At 44.4% G+C, this 22,842-nt stretch overlaps 1 protein-coding gene across 1 annotated transcript; it reads left to right on the forward strand.

Annotated features, from left to right (window-relative positions):
• Positions 1–453: 453 nt before the first annotated feature.
• Positions 454–17,376, forward strand: SIKE1 (suppressor of IKBKE 1). The gene is made up of 6 exons (XM_083172742.1): positions 454–607; positions 2,897–3,057; positions 4,334–4,439; positions 8,458–8,600; positions 9,610–9,723; positions 16,669–17,376. The coding sequence occupies exons 2-6, from the start codon at positions 2,899–2,901 to the stop codon at positions 16,753–16,755; spliced, it is 609 nt and encodes a 202-aa protein (XP_083028868.1). The 5' UTR covers positions 454–607; positions 2,897–2,898; the 3' UTR covers positions 16,756–17,376.
• The last annotated feature ends 5,466 nt before the right edge of the window (positions 17,377–22,842 follow it).

Consider the following 22,842-nt stretch of genomic DNA (forward strand, 5'->3'; position numbering starts at 1 on the left):
TTAGATTTGGGTGGGTTTTTACTTCAAAGTGAAATCTATATTACAGTGTAAAAAATAAAGCAGTCAGTATTTTCCCTGCACAGAAACAAAATAACTCACCCAAATCTAATTATCTCTGCACATTTTACATCTGCCGCCCTGCAGTGCACATGGTTTTGTCCATCTAAGAAGGAATTTGCCAGAAAGAGTGAATCAGAATAACCCTGTGTGCCTAGGAATCACAGAACATTTATACTTTGTATTACACAAGCCCGAACTGTTCATTTCACCTCCACTGACCACTAGAGGGCGCACTATACAGAAATAAATCTTACAGAAAGCCTAATTTAAAAGTTTACTCTAAAAATCTGATTATTGAGCCGCTTTGAGTGCGCTCGTTTAGTCTCTTGTCTGTCAGCTGTTCATTTGGGGAAAATCCCATCTGATTTAACCTGGCAATTGCCCAAACATGATATGGTCGTTCATATAGCCGAAATTGTTATCAAGTGCATGACGTCTTCAACATACAACCAATCAGAGCAGGCGCTTCTGACATCCGGCGCCTGGCAGGCGGAAGTTGGCTCCTGGCAGCGACTACTCTACTTCTACTAGGAGAGTATACAGCCAGGTAAGGGCACGAGTGTTGGCTAGTGGTATGTTGCCGGTGCACGGCTGCTGGGTGGCTGTATAATGATGTCTCCTGTTACTGCCGTTTATGTTACATTCGTTACTACTAGCGATAGCATGCATGCTGCTCACCTGTACAGCGCTGTCACATTTCCTGCAGGCCATTCATCATGCCCAGGGTAAAAGTATCTAGCTTTGCATCTGTTGTGTACAAGATACACATCTGGCTGGACATGCTGCTACTTGCAGTGCCACAGCAGCTCGCAAGTACATACAGCACATCTGTCACCATAGCTGGGAACTTCCAATTTAACCACAGTTTGAGAAACGCTGGTATAAGACACCATGCACAGAAGCAGATGAGGAGTATGGATAGACAAAGGGCAGAGAAGACATTGCTTGTCAGAGTTGCACTATATAGATTGTAACCCTGAGTCACAATTGGTGAGTATACTTGGTGGGGATGAACTGCATTATGTCACCTAACTATAGGTTGCCGCTGGGGATGATGTGGGGGCGCGCATCAGCGCTCATTGCTACGCATTTGTCGGCTTTTGAGCTGAAAGTGGCTCAACCGAGAAAACTGAGCTGTTATCAGCTCAACGTCCCTACAGGTGTGCCCAAATGAAAAGGAGACTAAAGCCCCGTACACACGGGGGAGATATATTGCTAGCAATATATTGCTTAGTTTCTCCTTTTCATCAGCGACCAGAGATGGTCGCTGATGAAAGGGAACCTCTGCCGGCAGTGCCGCAGAGGTAATCAGCTGGTGGCAGGAGCAAGCTCCTGCGACCAGCGATTTGAACGGGGCTGAAAACGGGAGCGCGCACCCAGAGATTTATCATCGGGGCACACTCCCATCACTGGCAATATGGTAGCCTGCGACCATATTTCCAGCGATTTCAGCCCCTATCGCCCCCGTGTGTACACAGCTTGAGGGCCAGATTCTCTTAGCTTCAAAAGTGATAACATGGAGAGTGATAAACAGCCAGCCAATCAGCTCCTGTCTGACATTTTTCAAACAGTCTGTGCCATGGTAAGTAGGAGCTGATTGGCTGGCTGTTTATCACTCTCCATTTTATCACTTTTGAAGCTTAGAGAATCTGGCCCTAAGTTTGTATGAAAAGGAGATTACAGTTGTATGTAAAGAATATTTTAATTAAAGAATATTTGATTACAGTTCATGTATAACATTACAACTACACATAATTGACATTAATGCACTGAACCCAGCGCATAGAAAGGGAGTTGTTGATGGATCCAGTTTTCCATAGCGTCCTGCAATTCCTCGTCACATGTGAACCGTTGACCTTTCACAAAGTCGTTCACTACACAACTGGGAAAACGCTATGCCGTCTATTGGCAAACCCATGAACCCACCACGATTCGATACAGCAAAAGTATTTTATTTGGGCACACCTTATATATTGCAAATGGGTATATTCTCGGGTAGTCTGTGAACAAGTCAAATACACGTTGGTGCATCTAGTTGTGTGCACTAGAGGTCTGCCAACCGCTTGTACACTTGCTGCATAAATGGATGTCACAGCTGGGTGGTCAAGCTCAAATACTCGCCCAGCTGTGATGTATGGACAGTCACAGATTGGTAGGTGTGTATGTGTCCTTGAATCTGCCACTCTGTCAGTGTGGCGGTGTGCACCCAGCTTTAGAGTTTCTGGGAAACGTCAGGACATTCAGGTAGTCCAGTGGTAGCCAACCCTAGCCCTCGAGAGCTACCAACAGTTCACATTTTCCAGACAACCTAGCTGCTGCACAGCTGCACTCATTAATCACTGACACATTTTAAAAGATACACAGATGCAGCTAATTAGCTCACTTGTGATTCTGTGAGGAGACCTGCAGAACATGCACTGTTGGTAGCTCTCGAGGACTAGGGTTGGCTTCCCCCGAGGTAGACTGTTATCCAGAGCACATTTACTGTGTAGGACAGGGGTAGCCAACTCCAGTCCTTGAGAGCTACCAACAGTTCACGTTTTCCAGCTCACCTCCCAGGTGCAATCATTACTGATTTTAAAAGATCCACAGGTGGAGCTCAATACTTCAGTTGTGATTCTGTGAGGAGACATGGAAAACATTAACTGTTGGTAGCGCTCGAGGGCTGGAGTTGGCTACCCCTGGTGTAGGAGGATTGGTAATGGCATTATCATAACATCAACATGTACTATAAGCAGTTTCTTTATTGTTTGTAACCGAAGTCTTTATGATTAAATTAAAATTTGTCTTAACAAGAAACAATGTTTTGTTTTGTTTTTTGCCAATCTTCATGCAGCCATGGCATGTACAATAGAGAAGATCCTACAGGATGCCAAGACTCTGTTAGAGAGGCTGAAGGATCATGACAATGCTGCCGAATCTTTAATTGAACAATCCAGCTCTCTGCATAAACGTGTTGAATCCATGAAGGAGGTTGGGGCAGCTGTGCCAGAAAAGGTAGGTGGTGGTAAATCATATTACTGTTTTACTGATACGCACTACAACCCTTTACTTTCTCCCTTTCACAATGTCTTTTTTTTTTTTGTCCCCATCTTGTTGCATCTACTGAAAGATGCTTGAAAGAGGATTTCACTCAACACTACTAGGCTGAGTACACACCTTAATGATTTTACTGGCTGCTGAACACATAATATATGTGTGTACACACTTACCAATCTGCCTGGCTGACAGGAACCAGTAGTGACGTCATTGTCAGTGATTCCTGCAGATGACAAATTGGTTGGTTGGCGGGTCATCCATACACCCAGGCAGATGTACCAATGTATATGCATAATATCAGCATCTTCTGTGCTGCACAGCCAACAAGATGTGTCTGTACACCCTTGCTCAAACACCTATCAGCAGTACAAGTAAGCGGATGGTCCAGAAAATATATTGTTCATCTGCTCTATGAACCATATATTTGCTATTGGGTACCCAGCCTAAGAATTTAGTTTTGTATGAAATAACGCCATATAAATTAAACAAGACGAAAAGCTCATTCATTTTTGCTACACCTGATGGTTCCACATTGTCTCTGGTGGTCCTCTCCTGTTTCTGCAGGTTGTTTTTCAATGGCTAGTAGTGTGGTCAGGCCTGTGAGCTATCCAGATACATGAATGATGAAAGCATAATCCCTGGTGTTAATGTGGACTGTTGGCTTCTGGTGTATAAAATCTGGTGGCTCACACTGATATCTGTTCATTTAGCATACAGTAAATGTAACTTTCAATAGCAAATTCATCAGACCCGACTGCCCAGCCCTTGTACGAGGGTGGTTAAATAAGATAAAAATACCTCTTATTGTGTAAATGTATTCAACTTGTACATATATTGTATAATCAGTAGTTTGGCCTTGGTACAGATTATTTTTACATTGTCCCCATACTTGTCTAAGCATATGCCCTTTCTGAGAGTTATCGGGTACTATATCCACTTGTGCAGGGATGGGGGACCTTGGCTCTCCAGCTGTTGTTTATCTACACATCCCAGCATGCCCTTCTACAGTTTTGCTAATTGGCAATGAACTGATGCAGGACATGCTGGGATGTGTAGTTCAACAACAGCTGAAGAGCTAAGCTTCCCCATCCTGATCTGGTGTGTATGAGGCTTTACACTTCTGTCTTTCTGTGATTTGATTTTGCACAATAACTACTGTGCATCACTTTGCATTGTTACATGCTAGCCAGAAATATATCATTTTTTCTTTACTGTGTGGTTTTTTTTTTTTAAGTACCAAGAAGATTTGGAAGAGTTGAAGGATGCATCAAAGTACAAACCACATGTGCTGTTATGTCAAGAAAATACTCAAATTAGAGACCTTCAGCAAGAAAATAAAGGTATGGTAATAACTCTTTACCCCATCTTATTATTATTATTATTATTATTATTATTATATCCTTTACTTGCACCTCTGCTGAATGCCCACACACTGCAGAGTTGATTCTAAGTTGGCTGTTATGGCTCACGATACCAATGCATATATTCTAATGCATCTCTGTGGCCAGGCTGCTTGTCTTTGTGTTTGAATTGAAATCTGTCACAGTAATGCATCGGATATTGTGCATCAGGCCAACAGTACTGCACAGATTTGGCCGTCAGTTCTTCATAGATGGGATGGTCCCTTCAAATTAAGACACCTCATACCTGCACCAGAAATAGGTGTACTAAGAAGGCCGTGGACACCCCGTATACAGGTGGACACTTTTACCCCACTTTTGAAACATTGGATATCTGGGATCCACAATTTACCCTACTGCAGGGCTCGACAAAACCCGGGGGCCAGGTCGCCATGGCGACCAGATTCTGCTTCCTGGCGACCAGATTTGCCAGGAAGCAGAACCCCCGGGCAGAGTAGTGTATTTACAGCAGCGGGCCCCGCTGTGGGTTATACGGTGAGAGCCACCGCGACAGCAGCCGGCAGAGCAGGGCACAACTCTCCCGGCTGCCGGGAGAGGGACATGGAGAGGCAGGGAGCTGGCAGCAGCCTCTGAGTTAGCAGCGGGTCCCCGTGGCTTGCTATCCTTTCAGCACATACAGCAGCCTGGGGTGCCCGTTTCAGACCACGTAAACAGATGGTGCCGCGGCGTGTTATTATGTTCATTATAGCAGGCAGCCCGGCAGAGCGGTGCACAACTCTCCCGGCTGACGCTGCATCAGAGCAGGTCCGCGGCGCGACTATTACATAAGTCAAGGCGGCTCACAAGCTAATCGGGAGCAACCAATGCTGCTCCGTGCTTGAGTTTTGAAATAGGTGCACTGCGGACCTGCTCTGATGCAGCGGCAGCCGGGAGAGCTGTGCACCGCTCTGCCGGGCTGCCGCCGGGCTGGCTGTTATATTGAACATAATATACCACTGCGGGGCCATTGTTTAAGTGTCTTTGTTTTAACAGGGGCACCCGAGGCTATTGTAAATGCTGATACCATAACCAGCCACGGGGACCCGCTGCTCACGCAGAGGCATCAGACACCAGAGGCACGAGACACCAGAGGCACGAGGCACCAGAGGCCCCCCCCCCCCCCCCCCCCGTCATTTTTTCTCAGTCTGCCCCTGCCTGGCATCAAGCCAGAAACCCATAGCAATGAGCAACACTGTGGCATAATATGCCATGGGCATTACGTTGTGTGGTATTCTATGTAATGGGCATTACGGTGTTTGGTTCACCATGTAATGGGCATTGCGGTGTGTGTTGTATATGTAATGGCCATTATTGTGTGTGATATAGTATGCAAAAGGTTATTCGGAGTGTGGCATAATGTGTAATGGGCATTTTGGTATGTGTAATGGGTATGTGACATATGTAATAGGCATTATGGTGTTACTTTTTGGCGCACACTGTCACTATTTTTTTTCTGGCTCCTACATTTTCATCCTGGCTCCTAGATTTTTTAGAAATTTGTCAAGCCCTGCCCTACTGAGGGGAAGGCCATAACAGCCTACAGCAACTTACCTATTAAACCTTGAAGGTGTTATACGCATTTTTAGCGTTAGAGACCATACCTAGTGTAAAACCCCTGGTGAAGTCTTTTTTAAGCCGAAACGCATCGGGTTATTGATATCGCATTCCGAAAAGGATACAATGTCCAGATGTTGTTCTTGAAACACAATAAAGCAGTGGTTCCCAAACTGTGTGCCGTGGCTCCCAGGGGTGCCGCGGAGCACTTGCAGGGGTGCCCTGGGTTGGTGGTCCAGGACAAATTCAAATTATATATGGTCAATGTAATAAGGAAAATAAGTAATTGTGACTTCCAATTATAACATATGTGGATAAACAGAAGTGAATCATGTTCCTCACCACATAACTGGACCTAAGGAGGACATATAAGTACAACATTTAATTTAATATTTTTTTCTGAAGTTCTTGGTATCAAACTTTTTCCCTAGGGGTGCCATGGAAAAAAATCTGATACTCTAGGGTGCCGTGATCCACAAAAGTTTGGGAACCACTGCAATAAAGCATTCTGGTTTTAAGATTATACATTGTATTGGGTCACTGTACTGTATATCATTACTACTGGTGGAAGTTGTATTGGGTGGTGAAAGCGCTCTCTATCTCTTGTCCTTCTTTCCATTTTGCCTCCCACTAACAGGGGGGGGTCATAGAGTAGCTGCTCACATTAAAGGGCGCACGTGAGGTCATTCTTTTGTGTGTGTGTGTGTGTGTGTGTGTGTGTGTATGTGTGTGTGACCTGATTTTTCCCTAGTCATTTATTGACAGTTTGTATTAACCCCTTGAGTGGTGGGTTTTGCTGGGGCAGGACAAAGCTATCAGGGCAGGTTTGTCCTGCCCCAGCAAAACCCACCACAGGAAGTTGGAAGCCCCCCTCCCTCACCTCTGCTCGGGCATTAGTATGCCGGAGCTTCCCTGTCCCTGCTGCCTTAGCCGGCCGCCTGTCACATTCAGCAGTGACGTCGGCGGCATGCTGGGGGATGTTCACAGCGGCTCGGGAGGACTCTGGTGCCTGAGCGTTCCCGAGTCTTCCCCCCCGCGCCGACCATAACCGAGCCTGCAGCCGACGACACTGTAGAATGAGTGACGCCGGGTGGGTCAGGGGAGCTCTGGCGTATCGATCGCTGGAGCAAAGGTGGAAAAGGAAAATAGAGCGCTTGATAATGTTTAGTGGTTCAGGGTAATTAAAGACTTGTGCATGCCGTTCTTAATAAACATATATATAAAAACATATGAGTGAATAAAACTTTAGTAAAAAAATGTTTACAGCCCTTTTTGTGGGGTTTTGTTTGTGGTTGCTGTGGTGCCGTGGCTTTGATTTAAATGAATCTGCAGGTGGTCCGTTGCAGTAAGCTGGGAGGTATTAGCCTGCTAACTTTCCCTAACTTTACCTTCCAGCGTTAGCAGTTGTTTGCGGTCCTCTCCGGCAGAACACTGTGTGCCGGAAGTTCGGGGTCCTTGCTTCCAGTCAGCGTGTTCAGCATGTAGCGTCTTAGGCGTGTTCAGAGTCTCCACTATGCACCCAATGTTTTTCGAAGCTAAGAAGGCTCTTGTCAAGGATGCTAGGTTCTTTTCAGCTTCTGTTTTTATGCTGGTTGGGAAGACTTTTTTCTTTGTTCTTTCAAAACTTTATTTGTAAAACTTTATTTAAAAACGGAAATAGGTTCAGTTTTTTGGCGGCATGCACATGGCTGATATTGGGTCTGTCTCTGGTCCCCGCCTCCAATTTCTAACCTTTCAACTATGACCACGGAGTTGAATCTGATCTGACTAAATTTGAGTTTGATCTGCCACGCTATAGCAACATACAGTTCTCTAAAGTAGTCAGTTAGTCTCTGGCCATCGGTTTACTGGATGAAGTAATGTCTGCCAGCACGTCACATAGAAAAACGTAAAAAAAATAAAAAAAAAAATGTAACTATAATGTGAAATATTGCTTTATATTAAAAAAAAAAAAAAAAAAAAACAATTCCAACATCTGCAATGGGCCCTTGTATGGCTCGCCTCCTACAGTGTAATCTTTGCAGTGCGCCCACTATGGCTGCCTGATCTGGTGCACTTGTGGATGGGATGAAAAATACATGGACCTGTGTAATTTCTTCTAGGGGTAATCTATTCCACCCAGGGTAATCCTACGCAGAGCGCCTAAAATGGCTGCCGCACCTGGTACCTTGTCAGGGTGGAGTACACAACCATTGGAAGTTATTATCCAAAATGCTGCACCAATCCTGCATTATGCTTACTGTGTGCTCAAGGGTTTCTTTTGTCTGTTACTATACTACCAACATCCTCTGTATTATATGCATTGTTTTTTAATGTCTGTAAAGCACCTGGTATCAAACCTACTTACTACTTGTTAAATATATTGTATTGAACACTTACTGTATATATAAATTATCTGTTCCAGAGTTGTGGCTGTCTTTGGAGGAACATCAGTATGCACTGGAGCTGATCATGAGCAAATACAGGAGACAAATGCTGCAAGTAATAGCCAACAAAAAACCTGCCGCCACAGAGCCGGTTCTGGAAGCTCATGAAAATTACTCTGCTGTAAGTTACCCAACTGAAATGTACAATGGGGCAGATGTATTAAATTACATTAAGGGGGAGAAGTGGTGCGCTGATACCACGTCTCCTCCATGTATGATGGGGCCGGCATTCGTTAAATGACAGGGGTGCTGTGTGTCCATATCGGCACTGCTAAAAGATAGCACACAGATATGTATGAACAGTCAACAGAGCTGACTGTTCTGACACCTGCAGCTATCGATTTTGACCGCTGCAGGATAGCACTGCCCTATCTCCACATCAGGGATAGTGGTGAGATCTCGCACATGCCTAGTACCGCCCGGGCAGGCAGAGTCAGCACACATAGCATAAGAGGGCATTGCAAGATGGGGGGTTCGCTTCCCTGCTACGGCAGACAAGATTATAATACATCCTGTCATTGTCCTTCCTGCTTCGGCTTGGTAATGAGAAGTAGGAAGTCTTATAAGTGATTAGCGCCGTTATTATACATATACCCTATTGTTACAAATGTAGCACAATGGTTAGAACAGTGAGAAATTGTACTCAAGCTAACCTGCTACATGAGTGTATCAAACTTGTGGCTTCCATTCCACCATGTTGCCTGGCATTAAATGCTGATTCATGATTTTGGATCTTTGTGCCGGTGGACAAAGTCCATTAATAGTTGAGGCCTATGGAAGCTTTCCTGTAGAGCACCCATTGTAGCGCTATGGACAACCTCACACTTTTGGCTGTTGGGATAAAGTAGTAATGGGAGGGAGATAAAGCACCCTGTATTTGCATAGGAGTTGGGTTAAACCATATATAGAAGAGATTTTAATTGAGTTACTCATTGACATCTGTTTCCTCACTGGGGAGCGTGTTAGATCCGAGCCCATATTTGGTACTTTAGCCAAACACAGATCGTATAGTTGAACCTATTTGCTTTAACAAAAGCAAATATACAGTTAAAGAAGTTTTTGTGTTGGATAAGAACACTATAAAGTGTTTAAAGTTTTAGTTAATGTGCTTTTTTTTTTTTTTTTTAAAGGAGATAGAGAGTCAAATTGACAGAATATGCTCCATGGGAGAAGTGATGAAAAAAGCCATCCAAGTAGATGACGATCAGGCCTATAGTATACAAGAGAGGCTTGCTCAGTTGGAGGTAAGAAATGTAATAAGATTATTGTCTGAATTAGAGTGAAACTGTATACTTATGTAACAGTACTTAGAAGCCCATGTATGTTTTATTGCATATAACTCAATACAATTGTGACTCCAATCATTTGGGTAATCTGTGCACAGAGGGAACATTGGGAAGTGGTAGAAATGATTACTGCCTTGTCATCAAACTACAGTAGTCCTTTCTGGAGACTGCAGCCCTTTCAGTAGTTTGGATGGCACCTGTCAGAGGGTGTGGTGTATTTGTCTGCTAATGGTTTGTTCTTGATGTGGATGTGTTGGAATCAGGAAAAATGGACAAGCGTAAGGATCTGACAAAAAAGGGGCAAATTGGGATGGCCATATGGCTGGGTCAGAGCATTTCCGAAATGGCAGCTCTTATAAGGTGTGCAGTTGTTAGAACCTACCAAAAGTGGTCCAAAAAAGGAAAACCAGTAAGTCAGCAATAGGATTGTGAGTGTCCAAGGCTCATTGGTTCCAATGGAGAGTAAACCATCTGGTTTTATCCAACAGAAGTACTACTGTAGGACAAATTGCTAAAAAAGTTAATGCTGGCTATGATAGATCGCACAGTATTATATTCTACACATTTCCCTTTGTTTGCTTACTGCTATTTGTTTGCTTTCTGGTGTGTGTCCTTCACAACCTCCCTCCTCCTTCAGTCTCCCAATTGTTGCTCACTCTGGTCAGATTTGGATCTCTCCTGTCTTCTTTTTTTTTTTTTTTTCAAAATAATTTTTATTGAGTCAGCAGCATGAAAAAAAAAAGACAGAAAGCACCTCATATAACACGTCAACAGAAGTAAAATGATAGCATGACATAGTTGGGTACAAAAGTGTCTAATCGACAATGGCAAATACCATACTGACTGTATTATCAATAAAGAGGCAAGAATCAATAAACAATTACGAAACTAGCAATCAATAACGCCAAATACAAAAGTTTCCCAACAGAGAAACAGGGACAAGTAACTAAAAGGGGGAAAGACACACAGGACAGATACAGAAGGAAAAGGATGGGGGAAAGGGAGAAGGAAGGGAATCCAGTAAGATGCACCATGTATTTTCCCGCTCACCAAACAGACAGGACTGAGGGCAAGTCAGTATGGTCAGGTAGTCCCAGGGGGAGATTATTTTTCTCTCTGTAGATAGTCCATTTGAACCACTTAATGTGAGTTTACAATCAATAGTTTCAAATAGAAAGTGTTTATGGGTTTTGTTCACAATGTGTTGCATATTAGGTACCTCTGGGGATCCAAAACTGGCCTATTGCCGCTTTAGTGGCAATTAATATCTGACCAACCAGGTATCTATCTTCCCTCGAGACAAATGGGGAGAGATGGAATAGGGCCACGACTGGATCCATAGGAAGGGACATCCCCACCACCTCGCTCAAAAGGGCGAACACCTCCTCTCACAGCGACCGCAACTTTGGGCAATCCCAAAAAATGTGAAGGATAGACCCGTCACATCCACATCCTCTCCAGCAAAGGTTAGAGACCGTTGGCCATATTTTGGGCAATCGCCGGGGGGTGAGGTATGCCCTGTGGCACAGCTTATAGAACATCTCTGAATGGCTTAAACATGAGACCTTGAAGCATGATAAAGCAATAGCATCCCAGTCCTCTCTGGTGAGGATTCTACCTAGATCTTTCTCCCACCTAATATGGGAAGCCAGCTTATCTGTCGAAGAGCCACCAGTTTGTTCAATATACCATCTGGATATGCGTTTGTGAAGTCAACATTGCCTCTAATCGCTTAGGAAAGGTAGGAGACACATCCGGCTTGCCTGCACAGGATGTTATCCAATGGCGTAACTGTAAGTATTTATAGAAGTCTTGCCTGGGAATACTAAATTTTTCTGATAACTCTGTGAAGGACAAGAGTTGTACCGATGGGCAGAGCTCTTTGAGGGAAGAAAGGCCATTTGCTACCCAATTGTCTAATTTCAGATTGGGAATAAGGGCAGCTATTGTTGAAATGGTTAAATTCGGGCTAGGCAGTGAAATGTTCCTCAGCCTGGACAACAACTCACGCCATATTACCAGGGTGTCTCTAATCGTAGCACCTGGCCCCACCCAGGTCGGTACCTTCCCCTGCGGAAGCCAGAACAAGTCCGCTAGGTGGATTCTTGATATAAATGATTGTTCTATTATCACCCAGGGTTTGAGCTGCCCATTAGCGAACCAGTCTCTAGCTTGGTCTAACAGGCACGCCGAGAAATAACAGTACAAATCTGGATAGGCTACTCCTCCAACTTGTTTTGGTAAGGTAAGAACCTGTTTAGATATGCGAGGTCTAGACCCCTTTCAAATGTACCGGGCAAATAGTTTATTAAAATCGAAAAAAAATTATTTAGGTGGGATTCTAGGCATGGCTCTAAACAAATATAGGAGCTTCGGGAGCAACACCATCTTAGATGCTGCAATGCGTCCCAGCCATGGCACTTCATGGAGGCACCATTCATTAACCAGTTTCTCAAATGCCCTAAGCAGAGGTTTATAGTTACATAAAAAGATTATCAGATGCTCTAGCAATCTGAACACCCAGGTACTTTATTGAAGTCAATTACCAAGCGTAACGGTATTGGTCTTTAAAAACTTGACTTTCTCAAGGGGAATGTTAATGGATAGAGCCTCCGTCTTAGAGGTGTTCAATTTGTAATATGAAACCTTCGAATATAAAGACAATACCCTATGGAGTTCAACCAGAGAAGATTCTGGATTAAGTATACATAGGAGGACATCGTCCGCAAATAAACTGTTTTTATGGAATATTCCCCCAAGCTCTGGAGTTTCTCATTTTCTCCGCCAGAGGTTCCATAGCCAAGGCGAATATGAGAGGAGACAGGGGACACCCCTGTCTAGTGCCGTTGGATATGGTAAATGAGTTGGGAAAGAGTATAGTGCAAAAATAGAGTCCATAAATCTGCCTGAAAATCCTCTCCTGTCTTCTTACAGGGTCCTTCTACTTTAACTGAATACTCAGCCCCTGTAGTCTTTGGGGTTTGTATTCCTGGTAGTGTCACATGACTCTTGCAGAAGCCACCGTCCGTTGCGGATTTCCCTCCACCAGCTGATGACACATTGCATTTAGAGCACTACATTTAGTATAATTTTTTTTTCTCCTCTCTGCACCAAACATACTCTTGTACAGACTTGCTTTCTGAACCACCGACACCTGCACCTATTACATGACATGTTTTGTATCTGTGGAATCCCATGCAGTGCGCTAATATAGATGTTAAACTACTGGTGAATATGATTTGTACTCGCCCACATCTGCCTATACCAGATGCCATCCACCAAGATTATTAATATCCTTCATCTGGCTTGTAAATCACTCCTCCAATATTTGTGTCCACAGACGGCATTCGACCTGGGGGAATTGGAAATGTATGTCTTAAATGCCACAGCATCTGATCTTGGGCCCTACCTGGCTTTCAAAAATATTATCCCTTTACCAACACCTACAGTATGCACATATTGCATTTTCCACACCTACAGTGCACATGGTTGTGCCAATTTGAGAAAGATTTTGCTTTAGTAATGAACTCTGAATCATGCCTTATGTTGGTTGCCAAACCCACTCTAACCCCTCTCTAACTTCAGAATTAAATATTCAAATTCTGCTGCAATGAACATTACCACCCCTCCAACAGTTATCACCAGATTACAACAAGCTTTTCCCTTTGTTTGGCATCTGATCTTATTAAATATTTGGGTTTGTTCCTTACATGTAACACTCCAACTTTGCTTTGATCCATTCTGAGACTATTAAACTAGACCTGCAACATTGGGTTCCTTTTTGTGAATCTTTTGAATAATATTTCAAGACTTTGCATGGAGAAACAAAAGATCATCATTTAGACAGCATATCCTCTATAAATGTAAACATAAAGAGGGGCTCCACCTTCCTAACCTCCTGTGTTACAGGGTGCCCCCCTTAGTCCTCCATAGTCATAGAGCTGACTGGTCAAGAGGCATAGCCTTCTAGCAGGGGGCTGCTAATGAAAACCGCTTGCTTCCTGGTTCCTTGGGCCCTTGTTCACCTGATGATTTCTCCTACATTGTACTGTTTGAGAGTACATAGGAATTTCATGTACATTTCTTCAGAACCTACAATACTTACCACCCTTTTTTCCCCAATCCGTCTTGGTCAGCTGGTGGGGAATGGTGTGCTTCCTCTGTTCCCACTATACAGATTGGACACTATACTGACCCTTATCCACCTACAGTGGGCACGAGATTGTCAGAACTTGACCACAGAGCAATACATGGAGGCCTGGTCTGGTGAATGATGTTTTCTGTTACATTACATGGATGGCCAGTGTATGTGTGTCGTTTACATGGAGAAAAGCTAGCACCAGCATGTCCTATGGAAAGAAGTCCAGCTGGCAGAAGCAGTGTGATTCTCTAGGCAATATACTACCGGGAAACCTTGAAACCTGGCAGCAATGTACATGTTACTTTGACACATACCATCTACCTAAACATGTTGCAGACCAAGTACATCCCTTTATGGCAATGATCTTCCCTGATGGCAGTGTCCTCTTTTAGGGCCGGATGTATCATGCTTCAAAAAGTAATAAAATGGAGAGTGATAAAAAAAAAACCAGCAAATCAGCCCCTAACTGCCATGTTACAGGCTGGGTTTGAAAATGACAGGTAGGGGCTGGTTGTTTATCACTCTCCACTTTATCAATTGTTGAAGCTTCATCCATCTGGCCCCTAGTAGGATAATGCACTGATAAAAATTGTGCTGGAATGGTTCGAGGAACATGAAAGAGTTTGAGGTGAAACTACACAATATTAGGCAGGTGTGTTGTGGCTGATCAGGGGAAAAAATAAAGTAAATTTATATTTATACCATTGGGATAGTAGAGGAGATGCATCAAACCTCCTAATGAGTGGGAACATTACTCGTAGAAGTCATTCAGCTTCTACTTTATAGAATGTACTTAATGAATGCTAGCCAGAAGCCTGTTGGTTGCTATGGGCAACCTCTCCACTTGTCCACTTTTTAGAAAGTGTAATAGTAGCCTGCAATATAAGTTGGAGTCTTTATCATATCTAAAAAATGACTTCAGTATAATCTGGTAGTAGGAAATGTCAAGACGTTATGTTCCATAGAAATGCAAAACATCCCAACAAGCACATGTAAGATTCCTGTTTTATATACCTTTTGTAGGCAATAGCAATATTCCTATGAATACAGACTTCTAACATTAATTATATTAACAATGCTTCTTTATTTGGTATAGTTATTACTATTGTGGATATGGTACTTGTGTATTATCACGGCACCAGGCTACGCTACGTTTTCAGCGTTGGCTAAGCTACGTTGTCAGCGTAGCCCAATGGCTGCCTAGCGTAGTGACTCCACGGCAGCCCTGCGTAGTCAGCGTGGTGTACCCGTCAGGCAGCGTAGTTACCATACTGTCCCCGGGAGCTGCAGCTCTGTCCCCGGTGTCCCTGGCAAGCCTAGTGAGCTCCTCTCACACAGCGCCGGTAACCGCCAGATCCCCTGTGCTGGCGGACCCTGGCAGAGAGTGGATCCTGCAGGCACCAGCGGAGAGGCGCTCCATCTGTCTAAGACGCAGGTGAGTCTCAGTAATTATTGCGGCAGGGTACGGCAACCCTGCCTGTGTCCACTTCAGGGGGAAAGATAGAGTTGGGGGTTCGGTAGCACGTGCGTCTCCTGCAAAAGGGGGGGTGCGGTGTGCAAGTGTGTCTCATGCACAATAAAGGACGCATTTGCCAGTGCTCCATGTTACATACTGGCAAATGCCTCCATTTCAAGCCCCCACTATCCACGCCAGCCCAAAGCGTGGTGAGCGGATGCGGTACGCGTCCTCCCGACATTTTCATACCCCAACTATCCACGTCGGCGTGGAGTTGATTTTATAAAGTGTGGCGAGCCCCGCGGATTACTTGACGTGTATTCCGAGTCCCCTCGCGGGGTACGCTGCACTCGCCATACTTTATGAAAACAATTCCACGCCGACCTTAATAGTGGGGGTATAAAAAGGTCGGGAGGACACGTACCGCGTCCCAGTGCGGGGCTTGACACGCTTCGGGCTGGTGTGGATAGTGGGGGTGTTTCAGGAACACATTCACACCTGTCATGTCAGGCAGGTTAAAATGGTCCCACACAATGTAATAAGCACTGACTGACTACGTAACCTCCGGCTAACCGCAAATGGGCGGGAACATGACGCTGATACGGACAGGGACGCTGCCTACGCTAGCCGCGGGAACACTACGCTGATTGTGACAGGGACGCTACGCTAACTACGTAACGGGCGCCGTGCTATTACACAAGTACCGTGGATATAGTTATTACTATTGTGGATACCAATAATTATGAGCTGCAGTTAACCCTTCATTGCATACTGTTTCAAATTTGCTGCATACCCATATACATAAGGTATACCATTACATTCTGTGTATTCTGTGAGGAGACTTGCAAAAAATGAGGACCGTGTTTGAGAACGTGTTATACAGCATCTAGTACAGGTACACAACCGTTAATCTGGCACCCACACTTCCAGCAGTGTGCTGGATTATCTTTTTTGTTGGATTATTGGTGGTATCCCCCGGAGCAGGATTGCCCACCCACCCACAGTGTGAAGCCTCTCTGTACCCATCTCACTCTCCACAGCCCATCTCCTTTATTTTTGTTAGTTTTTCTTGAAAAAGCTTCTAGCGACCATTACTGTCCCTACATTATTATTATTTGGTATAACAGGAAGGTTATTTACTTTAGTTAGAATTAATTGTCTCTAGTTGTTTTGTCAGTAGTAGCTAAAAGATAAAGTATATGATACATTAATAACAGATGCTCTTTCATTGCAATGATCTTAGTACAGTATATCATATCACATATTTACATTTAATAAAATGTTTTTTGTTTTTTCATGTTACCAGCTAGAAAACAAAGAGCTTCGGGAAATACTATCTGTGAGCAAGGAGTCGCTGCATTCCACTAAAAAGGAATCCGAGTGGAATTCATGAGACCAGACTGAAAGATGTCCTTCAGAATCTCAACAAGGCTCATTCTACCTACTGGACACAGAATGATGCTATGGGGGACATTCCCAGTACCCCACCTGTACCCATACCAGCACTGTCCTGTGTCTTGCACTGCTTTCATTATTGAAGGAAAGAGTGTGGAAATGAGGAGAAAGAGACGTCTGCCTGTATGTACAAGCTTCTGTGTTTTATATGTGCAGTTCCTGGAGGAGATAAAGACAACGCACAACCTGCTTAGAAACTTTTTTTTTTGGACTGAACACTGTGTTTTTCAAACTTGTCTTATGGAAAATATCAAGAAATAGATATTTAATTTAAAAAAATAAGTATATATGTAAATAAGAAATCTGCAAAACAAAGGATGTTTTAAATGTTATTCTAAAGTGAACAATTAAACATGTAAACTTTTACATATGATGTTAATGATAAAACAATCTACCATATTCTTTAGTGTTTATGTATTCTAAAATGGCCTGGGGAAAATGTAAATGCCCTGTATCCTTTAGTTGTACATATTTATTAATGTGGTGTGTTAACAGCCAATCAGATAATTTGTATCCGTTTACTGTTGTCGCACTAATGAAAACAAATATCTTAAAACCCGATTGCTCTCTGTGCTTTATTAATAAGAAAAATATAGGTACTTATATGTTGGGCGCCCACTATAGTTAGTACGCTCATACCCCCACTATCCATATCGACATGGAGTGGATTTTATATAGTGTGGCAAGCCCCGCGGAAAACTAAGCGAATAGCTTAGTGGGCGCCTAACTAACATAAGTACCAAAATAAATTGTAAACAATAACCACAAATGGCATCGTAGAAAATTGCATAATGGGCCCTTACTCAAAGCCGGAAAAAGTGATGCAAGTTTCTAAAATATACAAATGCATGCAGTACATTGATATTGTTAACTATATGCTACCCATCAATATGTTGCTGTCTGAGAACTCTCTGTTACATGTGCTACCCATTTGCACAGAACAATATATAATCCATTGTGATTTCTCCAGAAATTCCAATGCATGTGTGTTCCTGGGCATTACTCTTTATTACAAATACAGTACACTGCTTATTGCATTAAGCAGCAAATGTAGCTTTCAACAGAGAACCACATGTAAGAGCAGTCCATACCCTACCCGCACGGAGCCATAGGCTCCCAACAATCTGGTCTCTGTCCTGTCTCCATGGAAAGGACCCCGGAGAGAGGCAAAAAGTAGTAGGCAAGTATGGAGCAATCCCTGTTGCATATGATATTTCTCCTTTCCGGTTGTCTTGAAAACGAGCATATAATGTGCACTCGGGCTAATCTGCTCTCAATATTAAACACTAGGTGGCTGACCGCAGCCAATACTTTCAACTATGATGGGTGGTCGAAACTGTGGCAAGGCATGCTGGGACTTGTAGTTTCACAACAGTTTGGGAGCCATAGATTGCCTATGCTGGTACTAGATGATATTTAAAAGATAATTGCTCCGGCGCTCCATTCTGAGTGATATTTCTTACAATATCCTTGAGTGTGTATTGGGCTTTAGACCTGCACCAAAATGAAACTCTATTATGACTTTGAACTGAAAATCTGATCTGATTAGTCAGTGCACAAAAGACTCTTGCTATCGATAATAACAATAATAAAGACTGCAAATCCGTGTGTCTAGAAAACGAAAGCGGGGGTTCTTCATATTTTGATTAAAATATTTGGTACTTATGTGGTATCTGGGCTGCCGATTTTCTGATTGTATGCCTTACCTTAAGGCAGGGCTGGGCAACACCGGCCCTCCAGATGTTAATGAACTACACATCCCAGGATGCTTTGCATTAGTTTTGCTATGTGGCCATGCTGAAACTGATGCAAGGCATGCTGGGATGTGTAGTTCATCAACATCTGGAGGGCCGGTGTTGCCCAGCCCTGCCTTAAGGCATACAATCAGATGCGATTCGGCAAAATCGCATTGCATCCGATATCGCATGCGATTTTGCATAGGATTCAATGTCCTGTTCATTTCTCCACTATCCAAGTGGGCATGGAGTGGTGAGCATAGCGAGCCACGGAGCCCGAAGCGTGGTGAGCTAACGCAGATTTCTTAGTATTCTGTGTCCCCTCGCGGGGCTCGGTACGCTCGCCACGCTTCGGGCTCGGTGGCTCGCTACGCTCGCCACAGGTTTATATCCAACTCCTTGCCCACTTGGATAGTGGGGAAAGGAAAAGGACCAATTTTTCCCATTGATTTCTATGTTAAAATGGACTCAGACCATTTTAACATTGAATCCTATGGAAAAATCGGGACCATCGCATACGATTTGGTCGCATGCGAAGCGATGCTACCGATCCGACCCGATTTCTAAATCGGACGCCCAGATACTACATAAGTACCAAATATTTTTGCATCGTATTATCATGGCTGCATTCAGTTAAGGTTATAATATGCCTAATTGAAATGAACTCAGACCTTGTGTATGTGTTGTCCAATGTATCTGTGGGGTGAGCACATTTAAACATTACAGTGGTGTTGAGCAAAACAGCACAAAATTTACATAATAGTCACAGGACAGCTTTAGTCTAATTTTAGATTAGCTTCACATGACTGTGTTTACCAACGGGAAAGCCTGGACAGTTGTCTGTGTTTAGGGTGTTACTAGGGAACCGTAACAGGCATCTTTTATTAGGGTGGATCAAATCATCCTGGGTTTTTGTAGTTCTCTTCCTGACATTTTCTGGAAAGCAGTTTATAGAACAGCAGAGAGGTTGGCTCAACAATTATTGCACTCTTGTGTTTGGATCACTTCTTGTTAATAGTTAAAGCCTAGTTATTTCTTCTTTGCTCTATAAAACATTATCATGTATGTAGGCAAAGGCAGGACTAAAATTTAATTTTATGCTATTTTTAAAACCAAAGTACGCCGGGAAAAAAAAATCGGTACGGTTTACCTAGAACGGGTCCCACGATTTTGATGTTAGGCATCGCAAGGTAAAAAATTGCGTCGGTCGCATCGTATGCGGCCAAAAAATCGCATGCGATGCGACCGACGCGATTACCGCGATTTTACATAGGGAACAATGTTAAATGGCCCAATTGACCCGATTTTACATAGGGAACAATGTTAAATGGCCCACAGAACCCAAATAGCCACCCTGAAGTGTGAAATGGCCCCCCCCAATTGTGAATGCCCCCCCCCCCATTTAACATTGTTCCCTATGTAAAATCGTGGTAATCGCATCGGTCGCATCGCATGCAATTTTCTGGCCGCATGCGATGCGACCGACGCGATTAACATTTTAACATGCATTATAATGGCATGCGATGTACATGCGATGGGCGCCGTTCTAGGTAAACAGTACCAAAAAATCAAATTGCAATGCTACCAATTTACACAGCAGCATTGGGGTTAGTTGCAAACAGCTGTAATGTTGTAGTTCTCGGTTATAGTGTTCACATGAGAAAGTCAACCTTTTCATAATGCATGGGATGTTTAAAACCTTGTACGGACTACACCAAATCCAAAATCTGAAAAACAAAAAGAAACGAGGGAGTATTCTAGTTCAGTAACATTTACATGGCTGCTTAAAGTGCAATATTTAAAAAAACAAAAGGTACTTGTGTACAATCACGGCTCCCACGATGTCCATCGCATAGCAAAAAAAAATCGCATGCGATTTTTAACAGAAATGCATCCAAATGCATTAAAATTAGTATCTATGTTCAATGGCCCCCAAATGTCATTTTTGAGGCTGTACCACCCCCACTATCAACGCAAACCCGAAGCGTGGCGAGCGCAGCGGTACGCGTCCTACGACCTTTTCATACCCCCACTATCCACGTCGGCGTGGAGTTGAGAATAGAAAGTGTGGCGAGCGGACACGGATACCTTCACAGGTATACGCGTCCCCTTGCGGGCTTCACAGGTGTCCGCGTCCCCTCTATTCTCAACTCCACGCCGACGTGGATAGTGGGGTGGCTGCGCTCGCCACGCTTCGGGTTCGCGTTGATAGTGGGGGGTGGTACAGCCTGAAAAATAACATTTGGGGGCCATTGAACATGTTTGATACTAATTTCAATGCATTTGGATGCATTTCTGTTAAAAATCGCATGCAATTTTTAAAAAATGCTTAAAAACGGCAAAAATCGCATGCCATCGCATGCCACTACATATGGCATGCGATGGGAGCCGTGAAAGTACACAAGTACCAAACAAAAAACCTGATCCTATACCAGGACATAAAGGATTTGGATGGAATTCGGAGGTCGAACCCTCTTTACGAAGGCGGGGAACGGGGTTGTTCTGGGTGGCTCAAGGGGGGGGGGTCAGATGGCCATACACTGCTGGGATACATCACAGTACTGGAATGCATACGAAATCCCGGCGTTAAAAATCCCGATGCCAGAATGCCACCCACGGAGGTAGAAAATGCTGGGATTCTGACCGCCGGGATTTCAACTGCATCCCACAGTACTGTATGGCCAGCTTAAGTGAAAACTACATCTCAAAATGACTTTATAGATGTTTACCTGTCAACAGACTCTTTGTTAATACAGGATAATATACAGTGTATGTATCTGCGATGTGGATCAAATAGTTGACCCCAAAAGGTCAACATAGGAAAAAAGGTTGACACAGAAATAGTCAACATGCTTCAAGCATGGTGCCTCTTTCTGCTGTTGTTTTACCATGCTTAATAATGTCGATGGTTTCTTTTGAAAAAAATTAAAAGCAAAATAATTAAGAAAATATGGTACTTGTTTCCTAGCACGACCACACCGATTTGTATCGGGGTGATCGTGTCGGAAAAATCGCATCGGTCGCATCGCATGCGATGCGATCAACGCGATTTTTACATTGAATCAAAATGTGAATAGGGCCCCTGGGACCCTATTTTACATTGGATTCAATGTAAAGTATTCCCCAGACCCCCAATTTTACCCCCTCAAGGTCACCCCACGATTGACGCCAACCCGAAGCGTGGCGAGCGGCGGCTGTGCGCGTCCTCCGACCTTTTCATACCCCTACTATCCACGTCGGCGTGGAGATGAGAATATAAAGTGTGGCGAGCGCAGCGAGCCACCGAGCCTGAAGCGTGGCGAGCGGACGAGTATACCTTCACAGGTATACGCGTCCGCTCGCCACGCTTCGGGCTCGGTGGCTCGCTGCGCTCTCCACACTTTATATTCTCAACTCCACGCTGACGTGGATAGTAGGGGTATGAAAAGGTCGGAGGACGCGCACCGCCGCCCCTCGCGGGTTCGCTGCGCTCGCCACGCTTCGGGTTGGCGTCAATCGTGGGGTGACGCTCACAATGGGGATGCTCCCGATTTCAATGTTAAAAATTATTTTAACATTGAAGCCTATGGCAAAATCGCGTCGGTCGCGTCAAAATGGACTTGATTTCAAAGGAAATCGGGTCCATCGCGTCCATCGTGTACCTTAACTTTAAGGTACACGATGGACGCGATTGTGGATTCTAGGAAACCAGGGCCGGCGCCACCACTAGGCAAATCTAAGCATTTGCCTAGGGCGCCGGCCACTGGAGGGCGGCATTTTGCCCCCCCCCCGTGCCGCGGGGGTACCTGTCCTGCGGCGCTGTGTATTTAAAGCTGGCGGCGGCAGCGGGGGTCCCTGCACTCAATAAGAAATAACGAGCGCTTCCGCCGGGCTATGCGGAAATGCTTCTGTTGTGAAAACACTGTCCGCACGCTGATTGGCTGAGATCAGCATGCGCCGTGCGGACAGTGTTTTCACAACAGAAGCGCTTCCGCATAGCCCGGCGGAAGCGCTCGTTATTTCTTATTGAGTGCAGGGACCCCCGCTGCCTCCGCCGCCAGCTTTAAATACACAGCGCCGCAGGACAGGTACCTCCCCCCCCCCTCCCCCGGCACCGGGGCGCCCCCACCCCGACTCGCCTGGGGCGCTCCGGTGCCTTGCACCGGCCCTGTAGGAAACAAGTACCGAAAATATTTGTGTTGACCATTTCATGTGTCGACCATTTTACCATGTTCACCTATTACCCAGATCCTGTGTATGTATGTGTATAGTATATCAGTAATTCAGTTTTTTTCAGGATCATTCAGAAA

This window comes from Crinia signifera, chromosome 2, assembly GCF_055691185.1.
Source record: "Crinia signifera chromosome 2, ASM5569118v1, whole genome shotgun sequence".
NCBI lineage: Eukaryota > Metazoa > Chordata > Amphibia > Anura > Myobatrachidae > Crinia > Crinia signifera.